Source organism: Phyllostomus hastatus, unplaced genomic scaffold (genome assembly GCF_019186645.2).
Source record: "Phyllostomus hastatus isolate PE091 unplaced genomic scaffold, TTU_PhHast_1.1 phas_scaffold_182, whole genome shotgun sequence".
Classification (NCBI taxonomy): Eukaryota; Metazoa; Chordata; class Mammalia; order Chiroptera; family Phyllostomidae; genus Phyllostomus; species Phyllostomus hastatus.
The window spans coordinates 9,144,432-9,159,952 of NW_025334013.1; the positions used below are offsets into that span (position 1 = coordinate 9,144,432).

The 15,521-nt window shown below is 37.0% G+C and overlaps 1 protein-coding gene across 2 annotated transcripts in view; it reads left to right on the forward strand.

Annotated features, from left to right (window-relative positions):
- SPEN (spen family transcriptional repressor) overlaps positions 1-15,521 on the forward strand; it is a 72,380-nt gene that overhangs the window by 35,324 nt on the left and 21,535 nt on the right. For both annotated transcript variants that reach the window (XM_045860031.1, XM_045860033.1), the window contains 2 exons: positions 11,947-12,107; positions 13,411-13,611. In XM_045860031.1, coding sequence (XP_045715987.1) covers positions 11,947-12,107; positions 13,411-13,611 — 362 coding nt within the window. The remainder of the gene's footprint in view (positions 1-11,946; positions 12,108-13,410; positions 13,612-15,521) is intronic.

Genomic DNA, 15,521 nt, shown 5'->3' on the forward strand with positions numbered 1-15,521 from the left:
GTCCTAGCTGTTGAAAAACTTTAATCTCTAAACCCCTAAATAAATTAGTTTAATCCCTAAGAAAAAAATTAAATTATCTTAGAGTAATTTTTTTTAATTAAAGAAAAAACCCACCTTGATCTGAAGGTAATTTCTAAGTGATGGCCAATACTTTGATATAGAGGTTTAGCATGAGTGTAGTAACATAGACTTGGATTCTGATGTTGGAATTAGAATAAGACAAGCATTTAATAGACATCTGGCTTCTACACATAATTTCTATAACCAAAACTGGGGACTTCTATGATTCCTGAATGTTAATTGTCAATGGTGGAGGGTCAGACTAGCCTCGTGAATGTTCTGTGTCTTAATTGTTAGAGCCTTTTGGACTGTAGCTTTTTGTTTGTTTCCTCTGGCAAGAATTGCAGAGTTGTTTAAGCAGAAGGATTTTAGGCTGGAGTTTCTTAGTAATTTGAAGTTATTAATAAACAAACAAGTTCACTAAATAGCAGATGGCTTTAGACTTCCTGGTAGGGAGTTCATTGCCCTTAGAACCTCTTGGGTCTGCAGCTTCCTTAATAGAGAGTTCATAAATGGAAGATAGAAAACTTTTTATTCTGGATGGGAAGGAGATAAATCAGCACCAAAGTGAAATTGGAAAAAGGCAAAACCAAAAGTTCAAATTTACTTGTTGGTTTGGTGAAGGCTGCAGTAGTTGTATGTAACCGTTTGGAATAAATGACACATTTTCCCTTGATCTGTATGCCTTCTTGGTTTATGCCTTTTGAACCGTTTTAGTTGTTCATATAAGAAGTATATCTGTGATTTCGCATACTTGTTCAGTTGAGAGAATAAGAAAATTGCATGGTGTTAAAATTGACAGTTTAGTTTTCTCCTTAGTTTGTCCCTTGAGTTGAGGCATCCCATGGATGTTCTAAAGGCTGTGCTGCCACACAGAAGGGTCTTTTGTTCCTTAGGCAGACATGTTGTATCTGCTTATTACTTTCAGGGATCATGCATGTTTGATGCTTTTTGCTCTGAGTAACAGGTTTTCTGAGTCTTAAGAGATTGCTAAGAATGTAATGACTCTGTGGGCTTAGGTTCTTTGGAATTTAAACTAAAAAGTACTAATGGCCAACTTTTGAACACAGTGAAAATATGTAGAAAAATATTTTTTTCACTTTGAATTTTTTACTCTGAATTTTGTACGCAGCAAATCTGTCTACACCAGAACCTGTCACATATTTGTCCCCCCAAATCTGAACATAAAATGATAAGCACTTTGTGACTAGGTCTCTGATAGTTCAGCTTACCGTTCTTCAAGTTAACTAGGGAATCTTAGGGCTGCACAAAGCTCACCAGAAAATAAGCCTCATATTTCTTAGTAATAGTTTAGCAAGAGCATAGCCACTTTCCTTTTTTTTTTTTTTTGCTACTGTTATTAGAACAACAGGTTTCAAAAACACCAGACTGCATTTTTTTAATGCTGAAACTTGTAAGGCTTTATTTTTTAAAAAATTGTGGCAAAATATACATAACATAAAATTTAGCATTTTACTTTAAGTATGCAGTTCAGTGGCATTATGTACATTTACTTTGTTGTAGGACCATCACCACCAGTCATCTCCAGAACTTTTTCATCTTCCCAGACTGAAACTCGGTATTCATTAAACAACTTCCCATTCTTCTGTCTCGCAGTCCCTGGTAGCCACCCCTTCTCCTTTCTGTTTTTATGAACTTGACTGCTCTAGGTACCTCATAAATGGAATCACAATATTTGTCCTTTTGTGTCTGGCTTGTTCCACTTAGCATACTCATTTGAAGATTCCATGTTGTAGCAAATGTTAGAATTTTCTTCCTTTTTAAGATTGGATGATATTCCTTCAGGTTTTGAGGTGGGGTAAGCTTTAATTCTTTAGCCAGTCACCCTGTAGGTTAACTATTTTCATATTTCTTTTATCTAACACCACTCAAAGACAGAGATAAACTAAAAAACATTGACTGGTGTGGATCAGTGGGTTGGGCGTCATCCCACAGACTGAAAGGTCCCTGGTTTGATTCCTGGTGGGGGCACATGGCTGGGTTGCAGGCCAGGTCTCCAGTTAGGGGTGTGTCATGGGCAACTGATCCATGTTTCCTGTGCACATTGCTGTTTCTCTCCTTCTCTTTCTCCCTTCCCTGCTCTCTATAAATAAATAAGTAAATAAATCGGATCTTAAAAAGTTAACAGCCGCTATAATTACATTCCAGAGAATTACTTGTGCTTAATCTTCTGTGAGCAGGTTAACCTCATATAGCATAGCTCAAATTTTAAAAAAGATTTTATTTACTTATTTTTAGAGAGAAGAGAAGGGTGTGGGGGAAGAGAGGGAGAGAAACATCAATTGGTTTTCTCTTGTTTGCCTCCAAATGGGGACCTGGCCCACAACCCAGGCATGTGCCATGACAGGGAATCGAACCAGTGACCTTCTGGTTCACAGGCCAGCGCTCAATCCACTGAGCCACACCAGCCAGGGCTAAGCTCAATTTTAAATGGTTATTTCTGTCAAAATAAGATACCCTTTAAAAAATAGTCTTTAATAATTATGTTTTTCTCAGTTATGTAAAGTACTGGACTTCAGAATAGAAAGAGAAATAGAACCAATTATTTTAATTATTGTGGTAGAATTTACCACCACTTTAGTGACCATGAACACTAAATCTGTTTTTCTCTCAATCCTAACCTACCTATAAAAGTAGAGCCAGTACCTAAGGCTTAGATATGCTTGATAATTATAAATGCTCATAGGTGAAAGCTAGATGGAAACTAGAACTCAAGAAAAGTTAATTTCTGAGGTCTAGATTTTCTTCTTTTCTTTTTTTTTTAGGTCTAGATTTTCTACTGTGCTTAGAAATTCTTAGGAAATTTATTATTTTATATCAGCATTAAAAACTGGTGATGGTAAAAAGAAAAATTATGGCTCATAGAGCATGATTCTTTTTCTTTGTCAATCTTTGTCTATTAAGAGAAAGCTTCTCTCTTTTTACTTAGTTAATTCAGCTAATCTTTCTAAAAATGTCTATTTATTTATTTGAAGGGAGGGAGAAGGAGAGGGAGAAAAACATTGATGTGAGAGAGAAACAGCAATTGGTTGCCGCTCAAATGTGCCCTGATGGGGGACCAAACCCACCTACTTTTAAAGGCTGAATAATATTCCACTGTGTGTTGATACTGCATTTTGTTTATACAGTCATCTGTTAATGGATGCTTGGATTTCTTCCACCTTTTGGCTATTACACTTGCTGTGGATATGGTGTAGAGCTGTCTATTCAGGTCCCTGTTTTCACTTCTTTTGGTTGTGTACCCAGAAGTGGAATTACTGAATCATACAGTATTTCTAATTTTTGAGGAATTGCCATGCTGTTTCCATTTTACCTTTCTGCCAGCAGTGCCCAAGGAATCCATTTTTTTTAAAAAGAGTTTATTTATTTTTATTTTTTATTATTATTATTTTTAAAAAGATTTATTTATTTATTTTTAGAGAGGGAAAGGAGGGAGGGAGAGAGAGAGAGAGAGAGAGAGAGAGAGAGAGAGAGAGAGAGAGAGAGAAACATCAATGTGCAGTTGCTGGGGGCTGTGGCCTGCAACCCAGGCATGTGCCCTGGCTGGGAATCAAACCTGCGACACTTCGGTTCGCAGCCCTATTTATTTTTAGAGAGAGAGGAAGTGGGGGAGAAAGGGAGAGAAACATTAATGTGAGATTGCCTCTCATACACCCCCTACTGGGGACCTGGCCCAAAACCCAGGCATGTGCCCTGACTGGGAATCGAACCCGTGACTCCGGCTCTCAGTCTACTGAGCCACACTAGCCAGGGCAAAATCCAGTTTCTTTACATCCTTGCCAATACTTATTATATTCTGTTTTTTGAGAATAGCCATCCTGAGTGTGAAATGGTATCTCATTGTGGTTTTGATTTGAGTTTCCCTAATAATTAATTATGTTGAGCATCTTTTTATGTGCTTTTTGGCTATTTGTATATTTTCGTTGGAGAAATGTCTGTTCAAGTTCAGAGGTGCCCATTTTTGCATCTGGGTGTGATTTTTTTGCTATTGATGTATATGTCATTTAAAAATCCTCACCCAAGGATATGTTTATTGATCTTAGAAAGAGAGGAAGGGAGAGAGAGAAAGAGAAACAGTGATGTGAGAGAGAAACATTGATCGATTGCCTCTAGCATGTGCCCAGACCTAGGTTTGACCTAGGTTTGACCTAGGATCAAACTCACAACCTAGACACACACCCTAACTGGAAATTAAAACCCACAACCTTTTGGGTGGGGTACAGGATGATGCTCCAACCAACTGAACCATCCAGTCAGGGTTATATTATCATTTTTTAAGGTAAACGTAAAGTGCCTTGAAGTTATAAAACAAAAAAAATGCATTAAGCTCTTTATGCAAAATAGAAGTTTTACTGATTTCTTCTGAACATGGTATTTTGGTAAGGAAAAATTTGTGATTCTGAACTACCACCTTAAATCCCTGGGTTGAGGGTAAAGAAAGCTATTATGCTAAGAACTATTTTAATATAAATGGAATAATGCTTTTAATTGACATAAACCTTATTAAGAATACAGATAGCATTACTGTATATTTCACCCATCATTTGTTTAAATGATAAAAGTTTTGTTCACAAGTACTTTGGCCCTGTGATTGACATAACAAAGCACGTATTAGAAGAAGTTATTTGGTGTTTTCTTTTTTGTCACGTTTTCCAAAATTGAGTGACATCAGAGTGTTTTGGATCCCAGCTTCCTCTTGAGTATAATTTTCACAAGTTGATCTTTTTTTTTTTCTTTTTTTTCCCCTGTGAGTTTTGGAGTTATTCAAATATTTTTCTAAAGTGATACTTACTAGTAAGGAAAAACAAGTCACTTTAAGGATCCCATGTTTGAATTGCAGCCTAAAATTAGCATGTTGGGTTTTCAAGAAGGGTAAGCAGTCAAATAAATAATGTAGGCCTCAACTTTGGCATTATTGACATTTGAGGCCAGATAAGTCTTTGTTGTGGGGACTGTCTTCTTGTACGTTATAGGATGTTTAGCAGCATCCCTGGCTGCAATTCACTAGACAGCACTAAGCCTCATCCCCACTTACAGTTGTGACATCCAAAAATGTCCCTTGAGGAGCAAAATTGTCCCCATTGAGAGCCTCTGATGTAAGTATTTAGATGATAAGATCAGTGAATGAAAGAGAATAGTGCATCCAAAGACTCTGGACTTTGTTAGACAATTTTTTTGGTGTATATTTTAATTGTGCTTTTGCTTTCATCCTAGAATTTCTTAAAAAATTTGTTTTTAAAGAGGGGGAAAGGAGGGAGAAAGGGAGAGAAACATTGATGTGCGAGAGAAACATCAATTGGTGTGCCTCTTGCACACCCCCAACCAAGGACCTGACCTGCTCCCCAGGCTTGTGCCCTGACCACTAATTGAACAGGGGACCTATCAGTTTGCAGGATGATGCCCAATCCACCGAGCCACACCAGTAGACTTTTTTTTTTAAATCATTTTCCCCAAAGTTCTAGATAATAGGATCCATGAAGTGGTTTTGTTTTTATAGATGTCGGTGATTTTTCAGTCAGGTTATTAATATCTGTCAGTTACATTTCTAGTACTTTAGTTAGAACAGCCATCATATTTCTTGAATAGTTAATAATTGAAGAAAGACTTTGCAGTTTGTGACAAAGAAACCTGCATTTCACTCTCAGGTACTGAGTTCAGTTAATACCTTTATTTTACTGAGCTTGGTATACTTTCCTAGGCTGGCACATTTCAGTTGCTGGCACAATTCAAGTCAATAACTTCCTGGAGGCACATTCATGTGAGCCTCCAAGCATTCATATTCGGCACCAGATGAGGCTCTCTGTTTACGAAGATGAATCCACTGGACTTGCAAATGAATAGTTATGAGACAGAATGAAGGCATTTGAGATAGACATTGTAGTAAACGAGGCTTAGGAACATATAGTTAAGAAACCAATGAATACTATAGCGTGGGATGTGGATGTCAGGAACAGCTGCAAAGCAGGAGGTTAATATTAGAGCTAATTCCTTGAAGGCAGGGCAGGCAAGGATGGACAGAAAGGTGCCTTTAACAGTAATAGGTATGGACAAGACCTCTCTTTTGTGAGCTGTATGCTAGGCAGAGTGTGAAGCATTTTATAATCATAACTCACCATAGCCCCTCACAAGTGGTAGGTATTATCACCGTTTACATATGAGAAAGTTAAGGATTAGAGAGGAAGTAATTTAACTAAGGACTTATATCTAATAATTTTTAGAAAGGTACCTAGTTAGAAACTGGTTTAATGTTCTTGTGTGGATAGATCATTAATGGATAGGGTAAAAGTGTCATGACAAGGGAATGAGAAGGAGCAGGTAGAAAATTAGTTTGAGGTCATGTTTGTAAAAGCTCCTCTCTTTTAATGAAGAATGTGGATGTTATCCTATAGATAACATACAGTGCTTGAGAGCTGTCAAAGATGGATGGGATATTGAAGGTGGGTGGAGAGTCACAGACCCCTGGAGTTAGCAAGACCTTTGAAGGAAGGTCATGCGGTAATCCACTAGGGAAGCTTTACTAGACCACACAGTTGACTATTTCCTCCTTCATTTTTAAATAAAATACAGAGACTTAGTTCAGGTTACATCAGAAGTGGCAGAATTGAAAATGGAATTGGAATCATATCAGGCTGTCTGCTAAACTCTAATTTTTTGTTTTTGTTTTTTGTAATTTTCTGGCTCAGGACACTTCCTTAAATTATTGAGCTTTTATTTATTTTAGGTAATATCTATTGACATTTGCCATACTAGAAATCAAAACTTTTAATTTTAAATTTTTATTTAATTCATTTGACACGACTTTTTGAAATTTTAATAGTTTGAGCAAAAATTAATTTGAATTGGTCAGTGCCCAACCAGAAGTGGTTAGGAGTGCTCTACCACTTCCTGGGGAAGAAGTGCTCTTCTCCCCAGGAGCTAGGGAAAAGACCTACAGAGAAAAAGCAGAAGCAAAGCAAGAGAATTATTTAATTGGTTAGAACGTAAGCTGCTTCCTTATTTGGAAAGCCCTAATAAGGTGTTTGTGATTGGCTGTCCTTAGGCTTGATTTCTTTTTTTTTTTTTTAAGAGAGGATTTTCCTTTATCATGTGTGATTCATTTATTTAAAAGATTTTATTTATTTCTTTTTAGGGAGAAAAAGGGAGAGAAACATCAGTGTGTGGTTGTCTATGGCGTGTCCCCCACTGGGGACCTGGCCGGCAGCCCAGGCATGTGCCCTGACTGGGAATCAGCCAGCAATCCTTTGGTTCACAGGTTGGCACTCAGTCCACTGAGCCACACCAGCCAGGGTGGTCACATACCACTTATTTTAAATATTTTATTTATTTATTTTTTAGAGAGAGAGGGAAGGAAGGGGAAAAGGAAGGGAGAGAAACATCTTGTTCATGTAGGTTGCCTCTCACAGGCCCTCAGCCAGGGACCTGGCCGGCACCCAAGGCATGGTTCGCAGGCTGGGGCTCAACCCAGTGAGCCACACCAGCCAGGGCTGATTTCTGAACCGTGAGGCATTGCACTGGCTTAGGTTTTGGTTTGCTCACATAGGCTGCTAAGGTATTAGAAGCACCTCAGTCTAATGGATTCCTGGTTTAATTGATTTAAGAGCTCCCCTTTTTGATCATCCTCTCATACATGAAAGATTAATTAAAAATTGGTGTTAGTGCCTCTCTTGCTCATCATTATTTAAGTTCCTGAAGTCTTTGTCTTGTGTCTTTGACACTCACTGGTTATGACGTCATGTCCCTGGAAGAACTGCTTTTGCTGTTCATCTTGTCATTCATCTTGTTGTTCATCTTGTTTCTGTTTCTCCAAGCACCATAAGACCATGTGATGTACTGCTGATGGCTGCAGACACAAATTTAAGATCCTTGAGAGGATATAGCCATTAGGGAAACAGACAATAGTGATGACTGTCAGTTGGATAATACCAAGAGACTGAAGTGTGCTCTTTAGTCAGGGTTCCCTGTGAACCAAACCAGTTGGTTCAAATAAATAAAAAATGTACCTAAAGGATCATCAACCTGTTTTAGCCTGTTCATTAATTTCTTGTATTTGCTACAATACCAAAGGTGTTGATCCAGGTATAGTAGGAGAAGCTATTTGCTTATGGCCCAGACTTACTGCTTGTTCAGCCAATAAATAATCTAAAGCAATTCTATTATTTAAAACCACCTTGGCAAAAAATTATAGGATTTTGGCTCTAGTTATGGCCTTAATGGTAAATTTAATGAGATTGCCAGAGTTTAGGAGCATTATCTGCCTATGGATTAACAGGGAGAAAAAACAAGTAGTGAAAGGTAAAAGGCATAAAAGTTTCATAATGAGATGAAGATCTTTATCCATGATCTTGGGAGAACTTTCCACTTCCAGATGTTGTCTGTTGCTGGAGAGGAACCTCCCTAATCAATTTTAATTTTAGATCTTCAGCTAGTATACTGTAACTTAAAAAAAAAAAATAATGAGATGAGCGGCATTATTTTACCTTTTTTGCAAATTTCTTTAATGTCTGATTTTTAATGTCTAGATTCTTATGACTACTTCTGTATTTAAACTGATTATACTTTTGTGTGTGTGCGTGTGTGTGCGTGTGTATGAAGTCTATGAAGAAAATCTGGCATCACACAGATATGTAATTGAAATAGGAAGGACCTCACAGAACCCCTAAAAAGACCTTGGGGACCCTGCATAGGTCCTCAGACCACATTTAGAAAACTGCTGCACTAAAAAGATAGGATTGTCTTGAAAAGTTGGACCTGTAAAAAACTGGATACACAGAGATTCTCACCTGGTGTGGTGATGCATTGCATTTAGGAAGTTACATGATTCCCCGCCCTCCCCTCCTCATTTGATGGAAGCACCAGGGGCAGTTAGCACAATTTGGTTAGCCTAAGCCTGATGGAAAATCTGCATTTTTTGTATCTTTTCCCTCTTGACTCAAGCTTTTATATATTGATTATGTAGAGAGAAAACAATTATTAGCTCTCTGATGGGAAGAGAAGAGAGGTTATTGGCAAATTGTCACTTGAGATTATGTATCTTTTCTAAACAAATGAGTTCTCTTACCTGTTTTAATTGCAAAGTTTTCTGGTTGCTTTAATTGCTCCTTAAAAAAAATCCATTTATGCCAGATTTTTTTCTCTACTTAATTTAGTTAATTGCTTTTTAATCTCCCAGTTTAAAGAAACAGCATAAATGCATATTTAGGGTAATCAAATGTTTACAAATAGTATAGGAATACAGATGTAGAAGCCAGTCATTGGCTATTACTCTTGTATGTGAACAGATTTTATCCTGAGTCATCTTAAATAGTATACCCAGTGCCTTGACATTTTCAATGTTCACTGTAGTTCTGTGTATAAAATGGCTGTAGGAACAGGAATAGTTGATCGACACCGTAATTGTGCTGACGAGAATCCTGGCATCCCATAATCTGTTTGATTATCCAGAATTGTTATGCAACCAGTTGCTGCTGCTTCTTTTTTATTATGGAAATTTTAATCAGATATGCATTTTAGTAATCCTAATTAAAAATAAGCTGATACAAGAAATAGTTTCAGCCTTAATTGCCTTATGCGCTTAGGGGAAAGTGTAACTAGATTCTTTTAAATTATATTTCTTTCCAGTGATTTATGATTTTGAACTTTTAGTTGATATTGAAGATGTAATACTGATGTGGCCAGGTAAATGTAAATTCTGTTTTCTTAAAACTATTAGTTGATACACATCATCACTGCGTTAATAAATTTATATTGGAATACCTTCTGATTAACTATTTTGGCTTTCAAGAAACAACTAAGTACCATAGATCACATGCTTTGATGAGTTGTGTGATTCTTTAGTGAATATGAAAATAAGAATTAAAAAAAATAAAATGGACACATTTGGGCTTTCTGTCAGTTTAATAAGACTGGAAAGTATCTGGGGGTCTAAATTTGTGTCCCCGTGTTGATTTAGGATCTTAAAATCCCTAGTATGTTTAATAGACTATCTTGGAAATGTGCATTGCAATTTAGTGAACTCAAAAGTTGTATAATTCACCATTTAATAATTTATTTTAAAACCTTTCCCCCTTCTAGTTATCTTTTCAAATTGTTCAGCAGATAATTCTACCAGTTAAATCTTACATCTTGTTTGGTAGCAGGGAATTTCCCAAGATTGTGATGACATTGACGAATCTAACTTCTGTGACTATTTTGCAATTTTAAATCATTGTTATCGTTGCTTGATCACCTTCCTCCATTTTTGTAATAGACATACACAGAACTTTGTTTTTGTTGCCTCATCAGCCATATCAAAAGCCAGAAATTCTTCTCTTGATCATATTTTACTTCTTTACCCACTGTTGCTAAGGAATTTTGTCAGTATTGTAACTAAAGTATTTTCCTTAATGGTTATTTACTCATTGGAATTAATACGTTATATAACATTCTATACTGTAGTTATTTTCTCTTGGGAGGCTTTTATCCCTCATAGTTTGTATTTTGTAACTCACCTATCTCCTTCTCGCTCTCACTGGCATAGGTTCATTTCCCTGTGTTTCAGACTGTATAAAGCTCTGATAACCTCATGAAATTTTCATTTTTTGTGGTAGCAGGTGAAAATGGAATAAAAATGCTGTGTGAATTCTAAGTTATAACACCCTGTTTTCTTACAGCATCTATTTCTTTATTTTTTAAAAAGAGCAATAGCAAATTTGTCTCAGATCCCAGGGTTGGATTTATTTATTGGGCTGGGTATGAGAGCTGTAGCCTTAGCTCAAATGATGAAACTATCAGGTCTTCCCTCTAGCTAGTGTGCTTAACCTCCTGCAGTTGTATAGAGAGAGCGCTTCCACAACAGGGGAGGTGTGGGTATGAGCCAGAATTTCAGGGGGGAAATTACAGGAACCTGTAATATAGCAGATCCTGTAGGTAGCTTTTTATTAATCTATTTGAGAAGGCTGTAAAAGAACTTAAAACGTAGCAGTTTTGTACATCTAGTACTGAAGAGAATTTTGTATTTTTCTCACTTAGTTCTTAGGCATAAAAAGCTTGTTTAAATATCTCTCTTTTAATCGGACCCTGTTGGCAATATTTTTTCCTTGTCTTTCACCTGCCTCCCCATTCGAGGATTGTATTAAACTGAAGAGAGTTAAATCAGTTCAATTTCATTGACTCTCATCTCCCACATTATTCACAAAGAGCCTAAACTAGTATTATTACACCTTTGGAAATGTCAAAAAGGGAAATTATTTTGGATATATATGTTTTCCTAAAAATTTATTTACCCATAAGGTGGTGGTAGTAGTAGTAATAATAGTAACACAGCACCAGTGCCTTATTTATTAAATGCTGGCATGTTCCAAACTCTAAACCATATGGGTTTTTTATTTAATTCTTAACCCTGTGGGATAGATACTCTTTATTTACAGATGTGTAAACTGAGCCTTCAGTGAAAGGTTAAATGACTTGTCCAAGAATACGTTTGTATATCTGAACTTCAAAGACTTGAATTGCTCTCTGAATCAAGAAACCCATATATCTGCTATTGTGTTGTTATTACCTGTAAGTGAATTGTGTTTATTAGTCTTACTTTACTTGGTAAAAATTACTCACATTTAGCACAGGATGAATATATTTGTTTTTAGGAGGCATGTGGTAGTAAAAGACGTTACTTTTGCCTCCACATTCTCAGGCCACTGTTTCCTGTCTTCTGCACTCCCTGAAGGTGCAGTACGAAATAGAAGTGGAGAAGGCAGGGCGTCCTGAAGTCGGAGCCCTGAAAGTAGACCTTTTAATTATTGCCGCTTGTTGATTCTAAGAAGTTTTTACATGCTGCAGTTTTTTGTTTTGTTTTGTCCTTTTACTAAAGTTTCTTTTGCCCTTCTGCAGCACTGATTCCAGCAGTAGTTCAAGTGATGATTCTCCAGCCCGGTCAGTTCAGTCTGCAGCAGTCCCCGCACCCACTGCCCAGTTGCTTTCATCCCTGGAAAAAGATGAGCCCCGTAAAAGTTTTGGGATCAAGGTTCAGAATCTTCCAGTACGCTCTACAGGTAAAAATTGTACCTTCCTCTCTGCTGCTGTTGGGGAATGAGAGAGAAGCAACTTGGATTCTGTGCTTTGTAGTGACAACAAGCTTTGTTTTTTCGGTCCATTAATACTTAATACCATGTAAGAAAAAGCAAGTGATTTTATAACTCAATATAGTATCTAGGCCGTTGTGTATATAGATTTGCATGTTATTTTGTCGTCATAGACATATGCATATATATTATGCACATATGTGTACACATATTATACACATGTATATTGTGAGTATATGCATGTACCCACAAAGTTTGTATGGCTCATGTTTTATACAGGAAGGGTGGTTTATCTTTGAATAAATATGGTTGCTGGATTAAATATTTCAATATTAGGGGAAATTTGGTATGATGAAATTGTAGAAATATTATTTTCAGTTGGATTTATTACATTGCTCTGGAGTTCTATGTTATGTGAAATAACTTTGGACATAAAATTATAAGAAACCCATTTCAAAATATTAAGAATTTCAATGAGGAAAACCATGAAATAAGAGGAAAGCCTATTGAAAAGCTGTCTTTACTCCTGTTTATTTTTAATTGGCTATACATGCTGTTATTCCTAAATGATGCATGTTAGTCTGTAAACAACATACATATGGTCAAACCAAAAAAGACTAAAGTATTTCTTAGCTAAGTGCATTTCAGTGATTTATTAAAGTACTTATTAAAACAGCCTATAAAATCTACATACCAGGTTTGTGAATAGACATATCGAGACAAATATTGATCACCTTTTGCTTTAGGTTACTTGGTAATTTGGGAATGGACAGGGAAGATTGGCTTGTTGTTCTATGTAATTTTAATTTTTATAATGAAGCAAATTAACACAGGACCCCCCCCCCCCCGCCCCCATCCCCACTCCAGATGATGTGATTCATCTGTAGAAGGCCTCAAAGTTGTTTAGGATGTTGCATGCCACTTCCCACAGATTTTTATCCTTGACATAATGCTTGGAAAGATAGAAGTGCAGCTTTCTTTCTAAAGTCTTTAAAATTCTTATTTATGTTTTCATGTATACAAAGTTTTTATTATGAAAGTTTTAAACATAACCATAAGTAGGGGTAGCAAAATGAACTCCCCTTACACTATACTCAGATTTTCTAACACTGTTTATTCAGAATTGTACAATAATATCCAAAATGCTTTTTAGAGGTATTTTTATTTGAAAACATAATGCTTTATTGCTAAGAAAACTTACGCTAATGCTTAGTAGTTTATTGAGTTGTAACTAAATTAGAAAAATAAGCAACTTGTTTTTATTTGGATTTAGATACAAGCCTTAAAGATGGCCTTTTCCATGAATTTAAGAAATTTGGAAAGGTGACTTCAGTGCAGATCCATGGAGCTTCAGAAGAGAGGTATGGTCTGGTATTCTTTCGGCAGCAAGAGGACCAAGAAAAAGCATTGACTGCATCAAAAGGAAAACTTTTCTTTGGCATGCAGATTGAAGTGACAGCATGGATAGGGCCAGGTAAGAGACAAGGGAGCTGAGTTTCCGTGTAATTTTTACTCCAGCCTATGAAAGGGCAACACTGTATCGTCAAAGTGGACACTATTCCAGCTTTATTTATTGACATACTCCCAGTATCTTCTATTTCAAAGAATGGTTACATTTACTGTTCAGCTTAATATACTACCTTGTTTTGGTTAGGGTGTGTGAAAAAAATTGTCCTGTTTGTATAAGAGAGAAATGCTGATTCTTCACATGAGGCCAAAAGGCAGAGAGTATAGCCCCTTGTTGAATCCTGCCTTCCCAAAAGAGTTAAATAGAGATAAGGAGGAGGTTCCTAGGAGAATGACAGCAGAATTATCCTGAATTAAGTTTGAAAATAAACTACTTGGCATATGGATTTGGGGGACTAGTTAAACCAGTTTTATTTCTGTTATGCCCAGTACAAATTGGATCTGTTATTCTAGCTTCCATAACCTTAAAGATAGTGACAAAGAAGCAGGACTAAGTCTTCTGAGTGTGACCCATTGCGAATTTCAAGGGGACATTTTATTAACTTGAACCTACCTGTTGTAAGGCAGGAAGTCTTCTCAGGCATGGCTTGGGTCAGTGTTTCTCCCGTTTAGAATCACCGCCAGTGCTTGTTTAAAATGCAGGCTCTTTTACCCGTGGGCCCCCCCCCCCCGCCCCCCTTACTGGTTCAGAATTTGCATACTCAAGTTTGGGAACCCCTAATTTAAGGGAACTCGTGAATGAATTTGTAGAGGATAAAAAAGAAAGGTTAAAATTATACAGTCCCCATTATATAACTGAGACCATTTAAGACTAAGGCTTTGAGTAGAATTTGTACAGTAAACATAGCTTATTTTCTTGGAATATTCGTTTTATTTGACAATTAAGGGGGAAAAAAAGAATTTCCCTGATAAGAATGTGTAAATGTTATTTGTGTATTACAATAGACACAGAGCCCTGACTGGTGTGGCTCAGTGGGCCGGGGGTCTTCCCACAGAGCGGAAGATTCCAGTCAGGGTGCGTGCCTGGGTTGCGGACCTGGTTGGGGCACGTGCAAGAGGCAACTGATGGATGTTTCATGCATTGATGTTTCTCTCCCTCTCTTCCTCTCTCCCTCCCCTTCTCTGTATCTTAAAAAAAAAAAAAAAAAAAAAAAAGCAGGGGGCATAGAGGTGTTAGAGTACTGTAAAATGTGCATAATTTTGTGATAAGCACAGGAATTCAAAAGAATGTTATCTTTTCAAAGGAATTATAGGTTATGTCTTCATGTTCCCACCTCTCTGCCAGGTTTCAGCTGTACTGCCCTAAGTTATATGGGACTAAGAGCAGTTCTTATTTAACACATTTGGGATTGTATTTAGAATGTCTCATATTCTTGAGGAACTGACTTGAGGAATATTTAGAATATTATAATCTCTGTAAGTTTTTAGAGCCATATATTACTAAGTAGTGAGGATCTAATTTATGGTCATTGTCAATAGCTGACCCTCTATTTCCAAGCAGTAGGGCTAGCTTAAGATTTTTACTGTAATAAAGCATTTTACCTAAAACCCAGTATTTAATTGGGTTTTAACCTCCTAATGTTGAAGATTTTGAGAAGTTCGGTTGGTTCAAGCATAGGAAAGCTGAAGGTAACTTTTCAAGGTGGGACAGCATGAAACTCTTGTTTAATGGGATGTTTGAAGGCAATGGAATTTGAGTATAGAGACTTGGTTGGAATTCTGCTGTGGGACGGTTTGTCATAGACGTTTTGTATTGAAATGCACGGAGCCGATTGCTTCCTTAGGTCAAGGACCCCTTGGAATTAAAAAGGTCCAAGCCCAAGAAACCCAACTCTGCAGGTAGACCCCTGGTGGCTTCTGAGATTGTGCTTTCTTACTCCCGTGCACAGCATTACAGTCCCCTAAACATGAAGTGAC